Below are 17,260 nucleotides of genomic sequence, written 5' to 3'. Positions count from 1 at the left end.
ATCCCCCGGTGCTAGGGGCTGTACGCACCAGAGACCGGATCCCCCCGGTGCTAGGGGCTGTACGCACCAGAGACCGGATCCCCCCGGTGCTAGGGGCTGTACGCACCCAGAGACCGGATCCCCCCGGTGCTAGGGGCTGTACGCACCCAGAGACTGGATCCCCTGTGCTAGGGGCTGTACGCACCCAGAGACCAGATCCCCCCGGTGCTAGGGGCTGTACGCACCCAGAGACCGGATCCCCCCGGTGCTAGGGGCTGTACGCACCCAGAGACCGGATCCCCCCGGTGCTAGGGGCTGTACGCACCCAGAGACTGGATCCCCTGTGCTAGGGGCTGTACGCACCCAGAGACCGGATCCCCCGGTGCTAGGGGCTGTACGCACCAGAGACCGGATCCCCCCGGTGCTAGGGGCTGTACGCACCAGAGACCGGATCCCCCCGGTGCTAGGGGCTGTACGCACCCAGAGACCGGATCCCCCCGGTGCTAGGGGCTGTACGCACCCAGAGACCGGATCCCCCCGGTGCTAGGGGCTGTACGCACCAGAGACCGGATCCCCCCGGTGCTAGGGGCTGTACGCACCAGAGACCGGATCCCCCCGGTGCTAGGGGCTGTACGCACCCAGAGACCGGATCCCCCCGGTGCTAGGGGCTGTACGCACCCAGAGACCGGATCCCCCCGGTGCTAGGGGCTGTACGCACCAGAGACCGGATCCCCCCGGTGCTAGGGGCTGTACGCACCCAGAGACTGGATCCCCTGTGCTAGGGGCTGTACGCACCCAGAGACCGGATCCCCCCGGTGCTAGGGGCTGTACGCACCAGAGACCGGATCCCCCCGGTGCTAGGGGCTGTACGCACCAGAGACCGGATCCCCCCGGTGCTAGGGGCTGTACGCACCCAGAGACCGGATCCCCCGGTGCTAGGGGCTGTACGCACCCAGAGACCGGATCCCCCCGGTGCTAGGGGCTGTACGCACCAGAGACCGGATCCCCCCGGTGCTAGGGGCTGTACGCACCAGAGACCGGATCCCCCCGGTGCTAGGGGCTGTACGCACCCAGAGACCGGATCCCCCGGTGCTAGGGGCTGTACGCACCCAGAGACCGGATCCCCCCGGTGCTAGGGGCTGTACGCACCAGAGACCGGATCCCCCCGGTGCTAGGGGCTGTACGCACCCAGAGACCGGATCCCCCCGGTGCTAGGGGCTGTACGCACCCAGAGACCGGACCCCCCCGGTGCTAGGGGCTGTACGCACCCAGAGACCGGATCCCCCCGGTGCTAGGGGCTGTACGCACCCAGAGACTGGATCCCCTGTGCTAGGGGCTGTACGCACCCAGAGACCGGATCCCCCGGTGCTAGGGGCTGTACGCACCCAGAGACCGGACCCCCCCGGTGCTAGGGGCTGTACGCACCCAGAGACCGGATCCCCCCGGTGCTAGGGGCTGTACGCACCCAGAGACCGGATCCCCCCCGTGCTAGGGGCTGTACGCACCCAGAGACCGGATCCCCCCGGTGCTAGGGGCTGTATGCACCCAGAGACCGGATCCCCCCGGTGCTAGGGGCTGTACGCACCAGAGACCGGATCCCCCCGGTGCTAGGGGCTGTACCCACCCAGAGACCGGATCCCCCGGTGCTAGGGGCTGTACGCACTGAGCTTTCTGCGGACTCCCAACGTTCCGGAGGTGCAACCTCCACGCTCACAGTGTCAGAGCGGAAGATGCTGGCACAGCCGGGTGGCAGAGGGTGGGAGGAAGGGATGGCAGAGAGGGAAAGGAGGTCCTTCCCTTTGAAGCTAGGTCTGTGGGTCTTTGAGACGTTGTGGGGCCAGGTTGTGGGGAGGAGCCCTCACCCTGGAGGGGAGCCCAAGCAGCCTTAGCAGAGTTGCAAGGATGGGGGAAGGACAATGTTGGGGGGCACAATGAGCGTGTGTGTTGTCCCCGGGCTTGGCAGGTGGGGCGGGTGCTGGGGCGGCCCGGATGGTGACAGGCGGGCGGCTGCACTGGCAGATTAATTAGCACCGTCCCAGGCTTTGCAGGAAGAGTTTTCATGCTTGGTTTCTCCTGCAGCAGCCTGCGGCGCTCAATTGCAGGCTGGGGGGAGCGTGAGACAGAGGGTGGGGAGGGCGCAGCGCCCACGGCCCGCCAGGGACCTGCAGGCTGGGGGGAGCGTGAGACAGAGGGTGGGGAGGGCGCAGCGCCCACGGCCCGCCAGGGACCTGCAGGCTGGGGGGAGCGTGAGACAGAGGGTGGGGAGGGCGCAGCGCCCACGGCCCGCCAGGGACCTGCAGGCTGGGGGGAGCGTGAGACAGAGGGTGGGGAGGGCGCAGCGCCCACGGCCCGCCAGGGACCTGCAGGCTGGGGGGAGCGTGAGACAGAGGGTGGGGAGGGCGCAGCGCCCACGGCCTGCCAGGGACCTGCAGGCGGGGGGGAGCGTGAGACAGAGGGTGGGGAGGGCGCAGCGCCCACGGCCCGCCAGGGACCTGCAGGCGGGGGGGAGCGTGAGACAGAGGGTGGGGAGGGCGCAGCGCCCACGGCCCGCCAGGGACCTGCAGGCGGGGGGGGAGCGTGAGACAGAGGGTGGGGAGGGCGCAGCGCCCACGGCCCGCCAGGGACCTGCAGGCGGGGGGGAGCATGAGACAGAGGGTGGGGAGGGCGCAGCGCCCACGGCCCGCCAGAGACCTGCAGGCGGGGGGGAGCGTGAGACAGAGGGTGGGGAAGGCGCAGCGCCCACGGCCCGCCAGGGACCTGCAGGCGGGGGGGAGCGTGAGACAGAGGGTGGGGAGGGCGCAGTGCCCACGGCCCGCCAGGGACCTGCAGGCGGGGGGGAGCGTGAGACAGAGGGTGGGGAGGGCGCAGCGCCCACGGCCCGCCAGGGACCTGCAGGCGGGGGGGAGCGTGAGACAGAGGGTGGGGAGGGCGCAGCGCCCACGGCCCGCCAGGGACCTGCAGGCGGGGGGAGCGTGAGACAGAGGGTGGGGAGGGCGCAGCGCCCACGGCCCGCCAGGGACCTGCAGGCGGGGGGGAGCGTGAGACAGAGGGTGGGGAGGGCGCAGCGCCCACGGCCCGCCAGGGACCTGCAGGCGGGGGGGAGCGTGAGACAGAGGGTGGGGAGGGCGCAGCGCCCACGGCCCGCCAGGGACCTGCAGGCGGGGGGGAGCGTGAGACAGAGGGTGGGGAGGGCGCAGCGCCCACGGCCCGCCAGGGACCTGCAGGCGGGGGGGAGCGTGAGACAGAGGGTGGGGAGGGCGCAGCGCCCACGGCCCGCCAGGGACCTGCAGGCGGGGGGGGAGCGTGAGACAGAGGGTGGGGAGGGCGCAGCGCCCACGGCCCGCCAGGGACCTGCAGGCTGGGGGGAGCGTGAGACAGAGGGTGGGGAGGGCGCAGCGCCCACGGCCCGCCAGGGACCTGCAGGCGGGGGGAGCGTGAGACAGAGGGTGGGGAGGGCGCAGCGCCCACGGCCCGCCAGGGACCTGCAGGCGGGGGGGAGCGTGAGACAGAGGGTGGGGAGGGCGCAGCGCCCACGGCCCGCCAGGGACCTGCAGGCGGGGGGGGAGCGTGAGACAGAGGGTGGGGAGGGCGCAGCGCCCACGGCTCGCCAGGGACCTGCAGGCGGGGGGGAGCGTGAGACAGAGGGTGGGGAGGGCGCAACGCCCACGGCCCGCCAGGGACCTGCAGGCTGGGGGGAGCGTGAGACAGAGGGTGGGGAGGGCGCAGCGCCCACGGCCCGCCAGGGACCTGCAGGCGGGGGGGAGCGTGAGACAGAGGGTGGGGAGGGCGCAGCGCCCACGGCCCGCCAGGGACCTGCAGGCTGGGGGGAGCGTGAGACAGAGGGTGGGGAGGGCGCAGCGCCCACGGCCCGCCAGGGACCTGCAGGCGGGGGGGAGCGTGAGACAGAGGGTGGGGAGGGCGCAGCGCCCACGGCCCGCCAGGGACCTGCAGGCGGGGGGGGGGAGCGTGAGACAGAGGGTGGGGAGGGCGCAGCGCCCACGGCCCGCCAGGGACCTGCAGGCTGGGGGGGGAGCGTGAGACAGAGGGTGGGGAGGGCGCAACGCCCACGGCCCGCCAGGGACCTGCAGGCTGGGGGGAGCGTGAGACAGAGGGTGGGGAGGGCGCAGCGCCCACGGCCCGCCAGGGACCTGCAGGCGGGGCTGGGGGAAGGGTGCTGCGCGTGGGAAGAGCTAGCGAGACAGATCAAAAGCAGGCAGGCAGATACAGGAACTGGCACGGACTCGTCTAGAAAAGCCCCGTCCAGGGCACCGGGAGGTCCTGCCAAATTCACGGCCCTTACGGCCCCGGAGGTGGGGGAAGGGTCACAACCTGCCGCAGGGGGATCCTGGGACAGGTACCCTCACTTTCCCGCTGCCTTCGGAGCTGGTAGCAACCCCGGAGCAGGTTCCAAGAGGCAGAGGTGGGTCTGGTCAGGTCACCGGGGAGATAGGCCCTGTCCTTCCCCTGCCCGGCTGGAGGCAGGGAGGGAAGAGGTTACCCAGTTACCTGGTTAGCAGTAGGCTTATCAGCCTGCTTACCCGGTAACCGGTTAACCATCCTGGCCGCAGCAGCCTGGCGGGAGCAGAGGACCGTAGCAGCCTCCTGCCCGCGATCATGCCCCCTGCCCAAGGTGGGCGGGACTGGCTGGACCCCGCCCTCAGTGGGGTAGTTAACCGGTTAACCGATCACGTTAAGCGTTTACGTTAATGGGGTTTTACGTCCCTCGTCTGCGGTCGGAAGCCCCCTTCGATGGGTCACTCCTAGGAACAAGGAGACATCCGGTTTCACAGGAAGGGCTCCTTTCACGCTCCGTGACGCAGTTTTCACGGCTGTGAAATGGGCAGGACCCTAGGCAGGGGGGTTTCCTGCTCCCAGCCGGGTGCCCGGCAGCTTCCCCTCCCCCACGGCAGTCCCCGGGGGTCTGTTCTCCGGGCGACGCAGGCAGGGCTGCCTAATGCGGGTTTCCCACCAGACTGAGAAGCCAGGAAGTAGGTCGGGTTGTTTGCAGGGAGCCTCCGGTTCCTGCCCAGCCCGGCTCACTGGGGGCTACAAGGTGTGACCATCTGGCGGCTGATGAGAGACCAGGTGGCGTCCCAGGCTGGTTCGGAGGCAGGGGGTGGCCGCCGCAGGGAGAGGGAGGCCAGGGGACCGGCCCGGTGGGGGTTTGAACTGCCGCTGTTACGTCTCATGGGCAGCGCCACCGAGCATGTACCCAGCCTGGCCCAGAGCCGACAGGAGGGCACTGGCTTCTGCAGCTACCTCCAGCCCGACTGACCCCCATGGCCCCCGCTAGCTAATGGCAGAGCAGGACCCCCGGCTGTGGAGCGCAGCCAGGCCCTGCCCGGGCCCTAGGGCAGCCGTGGGGCTAAAGCCACCGTGACCCTCCCGAGGAACCCAGCCAGAGCCCCGGGGTAGCCGGAGACCTGCCCCCAGCCAGCCCCCGCCCCCAGGACGGCACGATCCCTTCCTGCTGCTGCGCCCTCCCCCTCCCGAGGGTGAGAAACAAGCCGAGCTGTACCACAGCCCAGCCCACACACCAGCTGCCAGGCGCTCTCTGCACTGCACTGTGCTGGAGCACACCCGGGAGTCGTGCCTGGCAGCCAGCGCAGGAATCCAGGCCGGGGTTTCCCTGTGCCTGGGTCCTGCCGGGAGAGCAGAGAAGGGTCAGCAGAGGAGACATTTCTACTAGGCCACCTATCCCCTGGGAAGAACCGGAGCTGGATCCTAGGGCCTGCCCGGAATGGACTCTGGCTGCAGCCCTTCCAGGAAAAGATCTGGGAATGGAGTCTGTCACCAGCATGAATTATTGGTGTGCGTGTGCACGGCGGGAGGGCGTGTGCACGGCGGGAGGGCGTGTGCACGGCGGGAGGGCGTGTGCACGGCGGGAGGGCGTGTGGAGGTTCAGCCAGGCTCTAGTTCCCTCGCTGGGGCCAGGGGGTGGGTGTGTGTGTGTATGTGTGTGTGCCCGTCCGTCCGTCCTGGGGCCAGGGTCAGTGTGCGTGTGTGTGGTATGTGCGCGCGCGCGCGCATCTGAGCAGGCACATGCACACGGGTATCGGGGATGTGACGGTTTAACTGGTTAACCAGTTAACTGATAACCCTTAGCCTTACTGGGTGGGGCTTTCCAATTGAGGTTAACCAGTGGGGCTGGAGCAGCCCCCCCACACCCCTTTCCACGGATAACCAGCTGAACAGTGTGTTTAACCGGTTAGCCAATGAAACAGGGTTTTGAATCCCGAATGGGTTTGTCAGGGGTGTAATCGTGGAGTCGATGAACCGAGAAGCAAACGCTGACAGGTTCATGCTACAGACGATACGCATTTCCCGCCCTTCCCGCCCAGTCCGTGTGTTAGCAGGCTGGCCAGCAGCCCAGCTCACTTCTGGCTCACACCGGCTCCGGGACCTGCCCCTCTGCGGCTCTGCAGTGAAAGTGTATTAGGAGCCAGGCGGGAGGCAGCCTGGCTCAGTTCTGGTGCACCCCGGGTCCGGGAGCTCAGACCTGCTAGACAGGGGCTGCCGCCGCCCCACGCTGCTGCCTCTCTAGCAGTGTAGCAGTGCAGGGAGCCAGGAAGCTGGTCTGCAAGAGGAGCTGGTTTTTAAACTGGCTCCCCTCGCGGACCAGCTTCCACCTGACCCCGGGGGCTATAGAGGAGTCGAGTAACCGATAAAAATCATGAGGTTACTCGACTCGTCAATTAACTGATATTTCACATCCCTAGCTTGTGTGCAGTACGCACTCGTGCACATTCAGAAACGTGCCCTCCTGCGGGCCGGAGGCGTTCTGAGCTGCCACGCCCCAGCAGGGAAAGGCCCCAGCAGGCCGCTGCCTCCCCGGAGCAGAACCTTAGAAAGCCTCATCTTCCTACGCCAAACGGCGCATTCCAGGGCCCGATTGTCCAGCTTCCGCTTCGGAGGCCTGCGGGGCTCCCACTTCAAGCTCTCAGCCCTGGTGGCCGGCACCCCGGGTATGGGAGCAGGACTGAAAGTGGGAGCCGCATGCCCATGGCCCACACCAGGCTGCAACAGACTCAGACTGACAAGGGTGGGGGGCCTGTAGGTTACCCTACTAGATCCACAGGAGGGGTGGACCTATTATTGAGGTGCCAGCACCAGTACCCCAGGCCCGCGGCTCCGCAGCAGCTCCCCATATCGGGCTGGAGAGGCAGCACCCTCCCTCCTGCCCCGCACCCTAAACCCGCTTCCCAGCACCCTCCCTCCTGCCCAGACCCTGCACCCCAAATCTGCTTCCTGGCCAGACCTTGCACCCCAAACCCGCTTCCCAGCACCCTCTCCCCTCATTTTTGGCCTCACCCCAGAGCCTGTGGGGGCCCCACACAATCTACTAGCCTGACCCCCCAAGTCTCTGGTGTGCAAGGGGAACGTGGTGAGCATCTTTCTCCTTGGTTGGGGGCCACGGCAGTGAGGGTTTGATTTTGGAGGTTTTTTGCATCTCACTTTTCATAGAATACTAGGACTGGAAGGGACCTCGAGAGTCATCGAGTCTAGTCCCCTGCCCTCATGGCAGGACCCAGCTCTGTCTAGAGCATCCTGGACAGACATTTATCCAACCTGCTCTGAAATATCCCCAGAGATGGAGATTCCACAACCTCCCTGGGCAACTCATTCCAGTGTTTAACCACCCTGACAGGCAGGAACTTTTTCCTAATGGCCAACCTAAACCAACCTCCCTGGCTGCAGTTTAAGCCCATTGCTGCTTGTTCTATCCCCAGAGGCCAAGATGAACAAGTTTTCTCCCTCCTCCTTAAGACACCCTTTTAGATACCTGAAAACTGCTCTCATGTCCCCCTCAGTCTTCTCTTTTCTAAACTAAACAAACCCAATTCCTTCAGTCTTCCCTCATAGCTCATGTTCTCTAGACCTTTCCTCATTCTCGTTGCTCTTCTCTGGACCTTCTCCAATGTCTCCACATCTTTCTTGAAATGTGGCGCCCAGAACTGGACACAGTACTCCAGCTGAGGCCTAACCAGTGCAGAGTAGAGCGGAAGAATGACTTCTCGTGTCTTGCTCACAACACTCCTGTTAATACATCCCAGAATCATATTTGCTTTTTTTGCAACAGCATCACACTGCTGACTCATATTCAGCTTGTGCTCCACTATGACCCCTAGATCCCTTTCTGCTGTGCTCCTTCCCAGACAGTCACTTCCCATTCTGTGTGTGAAACTGATTGTTCCTTCCTAAGTGGAGCACTTTGCATTTGTCTTTATTAAACTTCATCCTGTTTCCCTCAGACCATTTCTCCAGTTTGTCCAGGTCATTTTGAATTATGACCCCATCCTGCAGATTAGTCGCAACCCCTCCCAGCTTGGGATCATCTGCAAACTTAACAAGCGTACTTTCTATACCGATATATAATACTTTTGACTGATTTTCCTGTGGCTCAGTGTGGCCCAAAGATGGCTCCCCGCCCTTGCCCTACAAGAACAATCGATTCACAGCAAGCTGGGGAGCAAATGTCCCTTGCAGTAGCCTGCGTGGCCTGCCTGTCTGCCCAGACACGGCCACTGCACAGTCACAGTTCGTTAATGTTTCAGTGAAAACTAAATGGAAGCGCACTAACACACGGCTAATGGGCAGCAGCCAGGCCCACCCACCAGCCAGGCCCCAGCAGGCAGAGGCGGGGTAAATTCACACCCTAGTGTGCTGCAAACTAATTATTTGACCTGGTCCATGCGTAAAATCGAGAGCAAGTTCGCCACCTGGGAACGCGCCCTGTAGGCACTGCCGCTCAGAGGAGCAAACCCAAGGCATAGATGCGGCTATTCGTCCACTGCCAGGGGAGCGAATTACCCCCGTTCGCGTAACGCTGCGGCGCTCCAGCCACATCCCCACGCCCTAGCAACGCCCGTGCTCACGTGTAAGTGGAAAAGGAGGCGCCCCCGTCATCACAGGAGGCTGGGACGGGGGGATTCCAACCCCTCCATGGGAGAACGCACGAGCACAGGACAAGGGCTGGCTGCTCCATGGGGAGATGGCCCGCAGGGCAGGGACGTGGCTGGCAGCCCACGGCGGGGGGTGGGTCTCTGCGACAGTACAGGCTCCCAGTTCATGGCCAGGTGTACCCTGAAGCCGACAGGCCCACGGGCTGGGCGAGACGCTGCTTTCATGCCGAGGAGAGAGGGAGGGTCCGGCTTTGCTCGCAGCCCTTGTGCCCGTCACTGTCGCTCTCCGGCGGCGCTCGCAAGGGAATTAGAGCCCAGTGGCGTGGGCTATGGAGCAAAGCCTTCTGCACAACGGCCGTAGCACCAGCCCTTCACCCCCCACCCCGGGGCTGGCTGCATTTCGCCCCACAGGAGCACGGCCAGAGAGTTTGTTCCCCAAGCATTCATCTGCCCAGCAGACAAGCGGCCCGGTGCTCAGGCCACCAGCTTGGGACCGGGAAACCAGCTGCCGCCTCTGCCACAGGTTTCCTGGGTGACCTTGGCACGTCACCAGACTTTTCCAAGGCATGTAAATGTTGCTACGTTCAGGGTCCCAACACCCAACAGATTTAGGACCCTGAATCTCAATTTCAAAAGGATTCAGACACCGAGGAGCCTAAATCCCTTTTGAAAATGATTCAGCCTCCAAAATTCACTGGCAGCCTTCCAGGGGGCGTGGAGCCGTCCACAGCCCTGTCCAAGCCCCAGGGCGCAATGCAGGAAGCTGCAGAACCTCGGGGAAATCATCTGCCCCCGCCCAGGACTCCTGAGCCAAGAAAGGTCACGGCCCCAAGGGAATCACAAAGGTGTCGTGGGCAGGATGTTGGGCTGCGGAACAGGGTCTGAGCATCCTCCAGCGCGGTCTGTGATGCTGCCCAGGCGCCTGCCAGCAGCCCCTTGGCCCATGTGCCCTCCGGGCAGGTCAGTGCTGAGCGGGCAGCTGGGGGCTGGTAACGGCCAGGGACTCGCTCGTCCCTGGAGTAACCAGAGCCACTCGCGCTGCCGCTTGCCCACGCGCCGTGCTCCAGGCTGCACAGGGCAGCGTGCTCTCCAGCTGGCCGTGAAAGCTGAAGAACGGCGGCCGGTGTCTCCGTCAGCAGCTCCGAATGGCATGGTGGGCGGGGGGGGGGGGGTATTCTAGGCAGAACCCCGCAGGCACCATCGGCACCGGTTCGGTCTGGCGGCTTTCCCGACCGGGAAGACCAACGGCTCCCCGAGCGCAAGCCCAAGGAACGCGGCTGCACGACGGACACAAACGCCCCAGGGCGAGAGGGGCCCGGCACCGCCGCCCTGTGGGATCTGAGTGACCCACGGCAGGCAGGGTCCCTCTGAGCGTAACAAGGACCCAGATTTTAACCCTGCCTCTCTGGGAACATTGGCAAATGGGTCGACTGCCCCCTGCCTCGGTTTCCCCACCAGTAAGGCGGGTGCATTCTCCTCGGGGAGGGGCTGGAAAGCGTCACGGTCAGGCGTGGCGCAGGGCAAGGGACTGTCCCGGCGTGGCGGGGAAAGTATTTGGCATGAATACAGACCCACGAATTCAATCCCAGGCCCTGCGCTCAACCCAGTCAGAAACTGGGCCCCAGCCCCCTCCCCCAGGAGCTGTCTGAACCTGACCCACCCCCCGCTTTGTCAACTGCAGCCCCACGGTCGCTGAGCAGCCCTCCCCACTGTGAGCACAGGAACCCTCTGCCGGGGGGGGAGGGCTCCGAGTGCCTGGGCGTGGCAGGGCCACTCCATGGCTAGTCCCCGAGGTCCCCACTCAGACCCCTGTGCTGGCCAGGATGGCGGCCGCTGCGTCTCCAGGCAGCCTGCCCTGGTCAATGGGGCGCCTGGGCCTGCCAGGCAGGGGCTCCCGAGGGCAGAGCGGCTCTGCGAGCGGTCACAGCGCGGGGGGCAGATGGGCCAGCTGCCCCGGTGCCAGCCTGCCAGGGGCTGGGCAGGTCCTCGCTTTGCCAGCCACCCCCCGCAGCCGTGCCCGCAGACGGCGCGTGCCACAGCCCGTGCGGGTTGGGACGCCTGGGTTCTAGCCTCGTCACTGCCCTAACTGGCCATGTGACTCGGGCCAGACGCGTCCCCTCTCTGGGCCTCGGTTTCTCCTCCCAGCACCCATCCCTGGGGCTGCCCTGACCCATTTGCAAAGCTCTGTACAGGAGTACCGTAATATATAGAACGGCAACCCCCTGGGTTCTATGCTCCCAGCCTGCTCCTGATTCCCTGCCCCCACTGGCATGCAGGGGGGTTGCCGCTGACTGCGGGGACCAGAGGCCAGGGTGATGGGCCCACATACCCAGCCCGGGCATGGAAGACACAAAGAAGCAGTCGGCAGGGAGGGGCTCCCAGGCGTGAGGCAGTCTGGGATTGACAGGAGGGCGCGGCGTCCCCTCCCTCCTGTCCCCCGCCCCCCTGCATTCGGGGCTCCCAGCCCCTGGGCGCCTGGCCGGGGAGAGAATTTTAGAGACGTGTTGGAGTCAGGCCAAGCCCAGCTCCCAGCAATCCCAGCGTGAGGGAGAACCCCACCGAATCCAGGCCAGGAATTCGCCCTCCCGCCGCACCAATGAGACACACGCACCCAACAGTTTGGGTAGGCCCTACAATAACACGGGTCGGCGCGCCTCAGCTCCCAACCAGCTTTACAAGGCAGCGCTTGCCCCCTCCCCCACTCACAGCCCTCGGGCCCCATCTCCAAGGGCTCTGCCCCCCATCGGGGACAGAGCCTCCGAAGGGCTCGGCTCTTCTCTACGCGCCTCCCCGGCCAGGGCATCCCCAGGGGCTCGGCTGGATCCAGCCCTGCCCGTGCCACATGCGGGGCGTGCCCAGCGGGGAGCAGCCTCTGAGGAGACTTCCAGCTGGGGCACCCCGCCAGGAGCCTGCCCCCCAAGCCCGGAGAGACACGAGTCACCGACCCGGCGGGCACCGCGACTGCTGCTCAGCCGGCCACGGGGCTGAGTCCCACAATGGCTGCACAGCTGGGGGGCCGGTTCACCCCGGCCCGGCCTCGCTCGACACAAGGGGGGCGGGAAGGGGCTGGCCCCGGAGCTCCTGTGCCCCCTCCGCCAGCGGGCGATGGCTCCCAGGGGTCGTGGCGCCTCAGGCGGCCAGGGGCTGCGCTCAGCCCGAGACCCAGTCGCGCCTCTGCCACCGGCCAGCTACTGTCAGGAACCCCCTGGGGACCCGCAGCTGGAAACTTCCCTGCCGCTGCCAGGAGGGGAGCCCTGCGCCCCTTTGCCAGCCACGCCGGCGCCTCCCTCCCTCTGCGCTCCTCCCACAGGCGCCATGGATGTGTCTACCCCCGGCCCCTCAGCCTGCCCCAGACCACCCCGGCCCCCTCGGCCTGCCCCAGACCCACCCCAGCCCCCTCGGCCTGCCCCAGACCCACCCCCGGCCCCCTCGGCCCGCCCCATATCCACCCCCGGCCCCCTCGGCCCGCCCCAGACCCACCCCCGGCCCCCTCGGCCCGTCCCAGACCCACCCCCGGCCCCCTCGGCCCGCCCCAGACCCACCCGCGGCCACCTCGGCCCGCCCCAGACCCACCCGCGGCCACCTCGGCCCGCCCCAGACCCACCCCCGGCCCCCTCGGCCCGCCCCAGACCCACCCCCGGCCCCCTCCGCCTGCCCCAGACCCACCCCCGGCCCCCTCGGCCTGCCCCAGACCCACCCCCCGGCCCCCTCCGCCTGCCCCAGACCCACCCCCCGGCCCCCTCCGCCTGCCCCAGACCCACCCCCCGGCCCCCTCGGCCCGTCCCAGACCCACCCCCGGCCCCCTCCGCCCGCCCCATATCCACCCCCGGCCCCCTCGGCCCGCCCCAGACCCACCCGCGGCCACCTCGGCCTGCCCCAGACCCACCCCCGGCCCCCTCGGCCTGCCCCAGACCCACCCCCGGCCCCCTCCGCCTGCCCCAGACCCACCCCCCGGCCCCCTCGGCCTGCCCCAGACCCACCCCCCGGCCCCCTCGGCCTGCCCCAGACCCACCCCCGGCCCGCCCCAGATCTCTGCCACACTCTCCCCTCCCCCCGGGCTCTTCCGTGCCCACGTGGGTTGTGCTGAAGCTGCCAGGGCTGCTTGCACGGAGACTTCCTTCCCCTTTCTCACTCGTGCTGCGCCTGGGGGGCGGGACCATGACAGTTCAGAGACCAGCAGTATCCTGATGCCGGGTGCCCCCCCATCTGCGCCTTCCCCTCTAGGGTCCCCACCTGCCTAAGGGCAGGGACGTGACCGGGCCGCCCCGCCTCCGGAGAGCCCATCTGGAGCCTCGCCGGCCAATGGACAGATGGCAGCCGGAGGCCTGTGGAGAGAGAGGCAGGCCAGGGCAGTGGACAGCACCGGGGCCCAGGACACCTGGCTTTGCCACCGACGTGCTGGGTGACCTTGGGCATGTCTATTTGCCTTTGTCTTGTCTATTCAGATTGAGCTCTTGGGGGCCAAGGCCCTGCAGCGCCTGGCGCAGCAGGGCCCTGCCTTCCAGTGCGATGCTCAGGCAGCTCAGCACAGGGAGAAGGGGCCTAGGACACCCGGGGACACTCGTCACACGGAGAAGGGGCAATGGCAGAAGGCCAAGACAAGCCCCTGCCGTGTGCTCCTGCCCTCCGACCTGACAGGCGCTGGGGACACCCCGCCGGGCGCAGGGCCATACAGGTCTCCTCCTGGCCCCAGGCCCGCCACAAGAGTCCTCGCTGGGCAAAGTTGTCCTGCCTGCTCGCCCATGAGGGCCCCAATCCTAACAAGTCCTGCTCTGCAGCACCTGCCACCCAAACGTTAACTAGCCCAGCCTCCAAGCCGGGCGGCCTGAGCTCTGCAAAGGGGGAAACTGAGGCAGGTGTGACTTGCCCGAGGTCACCCAGTGAGTCAGTGGCAGAGCTGGGCATGGAACCTGACGCTCCTAGCACCCAACCCCCTCCCCCATGGCCCTCCCTTGCCCCAAGCTGTGTATGGGTAACAGCCGGGCCTGGAGTCAGACCAGCCGGGAATGGCTCACGCACCAGCCACGCACTGAGCCGCACTCCAGTCCAGGGGTAAAAGGGGGGGGGAGGGAGCAGGCGCAACCCAGGCCAAGGGGCTGCAGAGAAGTCGTCCCCCCCCCCCCGCAACAGCAGCAAGAGCTGGAGCTGGGGTGGTTGGTGCTGCAGGCCCCTGCTCCGGGGTGGGACACCAGCGGCAGCGCCCAGCTCTGGGGGGGGGGTTACACCCCACACGCCCCGGGCGCGACCCCAGAGGGGAGTCTGTGGGGGGCAATCAGTGCTCCTTCTCGGCCCCCACAGGCCCCTCCCCCTCCCCACCAGCTCCATGAGTGCATCCCGGGGGCTGCCCCTCCCTGCGAGAAGCCAGGCTCCTGGGATACCCAGGATGTCTCTTGCCCCTCACTGTCAGAGCACCCCCCACCCGGCTCCCTGCCATGCAGTGCAAGCCCCACAGACACCCCAGCAGCCAGGCTCCTGGGATACCCAGGATGTCTCTTGCCCCTCACTGCTCAGAGCACCCCCCACCCGGCTCCCTGCATGCCATGCAGTGCAAGCCCCACAGACACCCGGCAGCCAGGCTCCTGGGATACCCAGGATGTCTCTTGCCCCTCACTGTCAGAGCACCCCCCACCCGGCTCCCTGCCATGCAGTGCAAGCCCCACAGACACCCGGCAGCCAGGCTCCTGGGATACCCAGGATGTCTCTTGCCCCTCACTGTCAGAGCACCCCCCACCCGGCTCCCTGCCATGCAGTGCAAGCCCCACAGACACCCGGCAGCCAGGCCCGGCTTGGCTTTGAGGCCCAGGCAGGCAGGCGGTGCCTGACACCGCTCGGTGCTCCCGGCGGAGAGGAAGGTGGGTTCTGCCTGCTCACCAAACGGGCGCATCCCTGGAGTCACCTGCCCCATTCGCAGCAGGGCTGGCTCAGACCTCCGGGAGGTGGGGGACCCAGATCCCAACCGCGGCTCAGCTTGGCCCCTCACGGCCTGTCTCAGCCCCGGGAGGGGCTGGCTCCGCGGTACCCGAGCCCTGCTCCTCCCCCTGCCCCCAGATCAGTGTGCACTGGACGGATGCTGTCCAGCCACCCCAGCAGTGGCCGCATTTCATGGGGTCGGCGCACGGACAGTGTGGTGGGCACAGAGGCCATGGCACCCCGAGAGTCCACGCCCCGACTGGACCAACAGGGCGACCATGGGGGCATGCTGCCCCGGCTTGGAACCCCCCAGGCAGGGAGCTGCAGTGTGATGGGGGGCCGTGGGGCTAGACACAAGGGCCTGCTGGGGTCTCATCCCAGCTCTGACGGGCGGGGGCCGTTCACACCTCCCATGGGTGGGCGGGCGGCCCGTTACCCCGCCCAGTGCCTACCTGGATGGGAGCCGTGCTGAACTGGATCTTGCGGTTGGGAGCCAGCTCCTCCTCCTCCGACAGCCCGGGGATCTCCACGCAGCTCGACTCGGGCTCGTACAGCCCGTCGGCCTCCTCGTCCTCGTCCAGCCCGCTCCCCCCGGAGTCCTCCCCCAGCCCGCTGTAGGCGCTAATGTCCACCAGGTCGGCCTCCGAGAAGTCCTCCCTCTTGGACTCGTCGCCCAGGTCGGCCTCCTCCTGCCCCTCGGCCTTGCCCTCCTCCGCGGGGCCGGCGTCCGCCTCCGGGGCCTGTCCGTGTGCCTTGGCAGCCGGGCTGCTGTTCTCCAAGGAGGCGTGCACCGTCACCTCGGCCTGGATCTCCTCGGCCCCGGCGGGCCCGGGTGCGAAGCCGGCGGAGCTCTTGCTCCTGTCCTGCTCGGCCGCCGGCTCCTCCGCCCGCTCAGCGGCCTCGAGCTCCTGCTCCGAATCCCCGCTCTCCTCCACCTCCACCGGCTTGATCTTCCGCACCTCCTGGGCGCCCTGAGCCCGTGGGCCCGTGGCCTCCTTCTCGCCCGGCCGGGGGGCACCCGTGGCCGCCCTGGCTTGGGCCTTGTCGCCCTCAAGGTGCCTGGCTCTGCCCTGGGGAGCCGGCCCCTCGCCCGCCCTGGCTTCCCCCTTACCCCCCTCCGGGCCCTGGAGGAAGACCCGGGACCGCTTGCTGATGATCTTGGAGTTGAGGGGCCCTGCCTTGCCGGGGGCTTTGTGCAGGTTGTTCCTCAGGTCGGCCTTCTCGAAGACGGCGCTCAGCTGGCTGACGGTGGGCGACACGGCGTCCGTGCCCAGCGTGTCCAGCGACTCGGTGCTGCCGTTGAAGCGCACCACCACGTCCAGCTTCCTGTCCTGGAAGCCGGGCCGCTCCTTCCGCAGCAGGAGCTTGGTGGTGGCCTCCTTCTCCTGCAGGCTCCGCTCGAAGATCTTGCGGGTCTCCTGCAGCTTGGAGGGCGGCTTGTCGGGCTTGGAGTCGAAGCGGCTCACCCGCTCCGACACGCTGGTGCCCAGCGCGAGCAGCGCGCTGTGGTCCACGTTCTCGTTCAGGCTGCTGGCCCGGGGCAGGGAGAGCCGCACGGGTTTCTCCCGGGCCTTGGCCAGGTCGCAGGGGGCCTCGCCCGGGGCGGTCCCCATCTGCAGGAACATGTTCTTGATGCGGTGCACGTTGGACCCATACTTCTTGCTCCGGGCCTTCTTGGCCTCCTCGCTCTCGGCCGGCCCAAGGGCATCCTTTGTGGCGCGCAGGGCCTGGATCCCGGCCTCGTAGGCGTTCCGGTGCGGGGAGGCGCTTCTCAGCCCGCTGCCGGGGCTGCCGCTGCCGGCGTGGGGCTCCGTCTGCAGCATGGCTCAGCGAGGGCTCTTCGCCGGCCGCCCGCACCTCATAGCCTCGCGCGGCCTCGTCCGCCCGGCGCCCTCCCGGCGCGCATCCCCCGCGCAGGCAGCGGCGCGCCTCGGGCGAGGAGGGGCTGGCTGGGGAGGGGCAGGGCTGCTCCTGGCGCCCGGGCGCCCTCGCGATCGCCCCCGGGGAGGGCTCAGGCCATCTCCGGCCAGGTGATGCGGCCCCCTCGCCCGCCCCGTCTCCCCCCGCCGCTCGCTGCGCCTCAATGGCTGGTGATGGAGACCGGAGGCTCCAGCCCTTCTGCAAACGGCCCAGCCTCCCGCCCGGCCCCGGCTCCCTCTGGGTCTTAGAGCGAGCGCACGGGCCTGGCCGCCCGGGCTGGGCGGGGGGAGCCCCCCCGAGCGGGCCGGGGCCACAGGGGAGTCGACCCAGAGCGGCTCTGGAACGCGGCCCCCGGGCGCCTGTCGCGGTGGGACGGAGCCGCTGCGCCAGGCCGGTTAGCGCGGCCCCGGGGGCTCCCTCGCCCCGAGCCAGCAGCCCACGCGCCTCCGCAGGGCCTGGGGCTGCCCCTTTTCCTGGTGCCCTGGGCCGGATCCAGCTCAGCCGCCGGAGGGAGGCAGGGGCAGCGCGTGGAGGGGGGTCTGGCTGTT

The 17,260-nt window shown here is 67.8% G+C and overlaps 1 protein-coding gene across 1 annotated transcript in view; it reads right to left on the bottom strand.

Annotated features, from left to right (window-relative positions):
- PPP1R9B (protein phosphatase 1 regulatory subunit 9B) overlaps positions 1 to 16,892 on the bottom strand; it is a 43,359-nt gene extending 26,467 nt beyond the window's left edge. The window contains exon 1 of the mRNA XM_089773891.1: positions 15,245 to 16,892. Within this exon, the coding sequence (XP_089630017.1) occupies positions 15,245 to 16,615 (1,371 nt within the window). The 5' untranslated portion in view covers positions 16,616 to 16,892. The remainder of the gene's footprint in view (positions 1 to 15,244) is intronic.
- Positions 16,893 to 17,260: the final 368 nt, after the last annotated feature.

The sequence above is a fragment of the Pelodiscus sinensis genome, chromosome 29 (genome assembly GCF_052426305.1).
Source record: "Pelodiscus sinensis isolate ZL-2025 chromosome 29, ASM5242630v1, whole genome shotgun sequence".
NCBI classification, from domain to species: domain Eukaryota; kingdom Metazoa; phylum Chordata; order Testudines; family Trionychidae; genus Pelodiscus; species Pelodiscus sinensis.
This window is presented reverse-complemented; position numbering and strand designations above follow the sequence as displayed.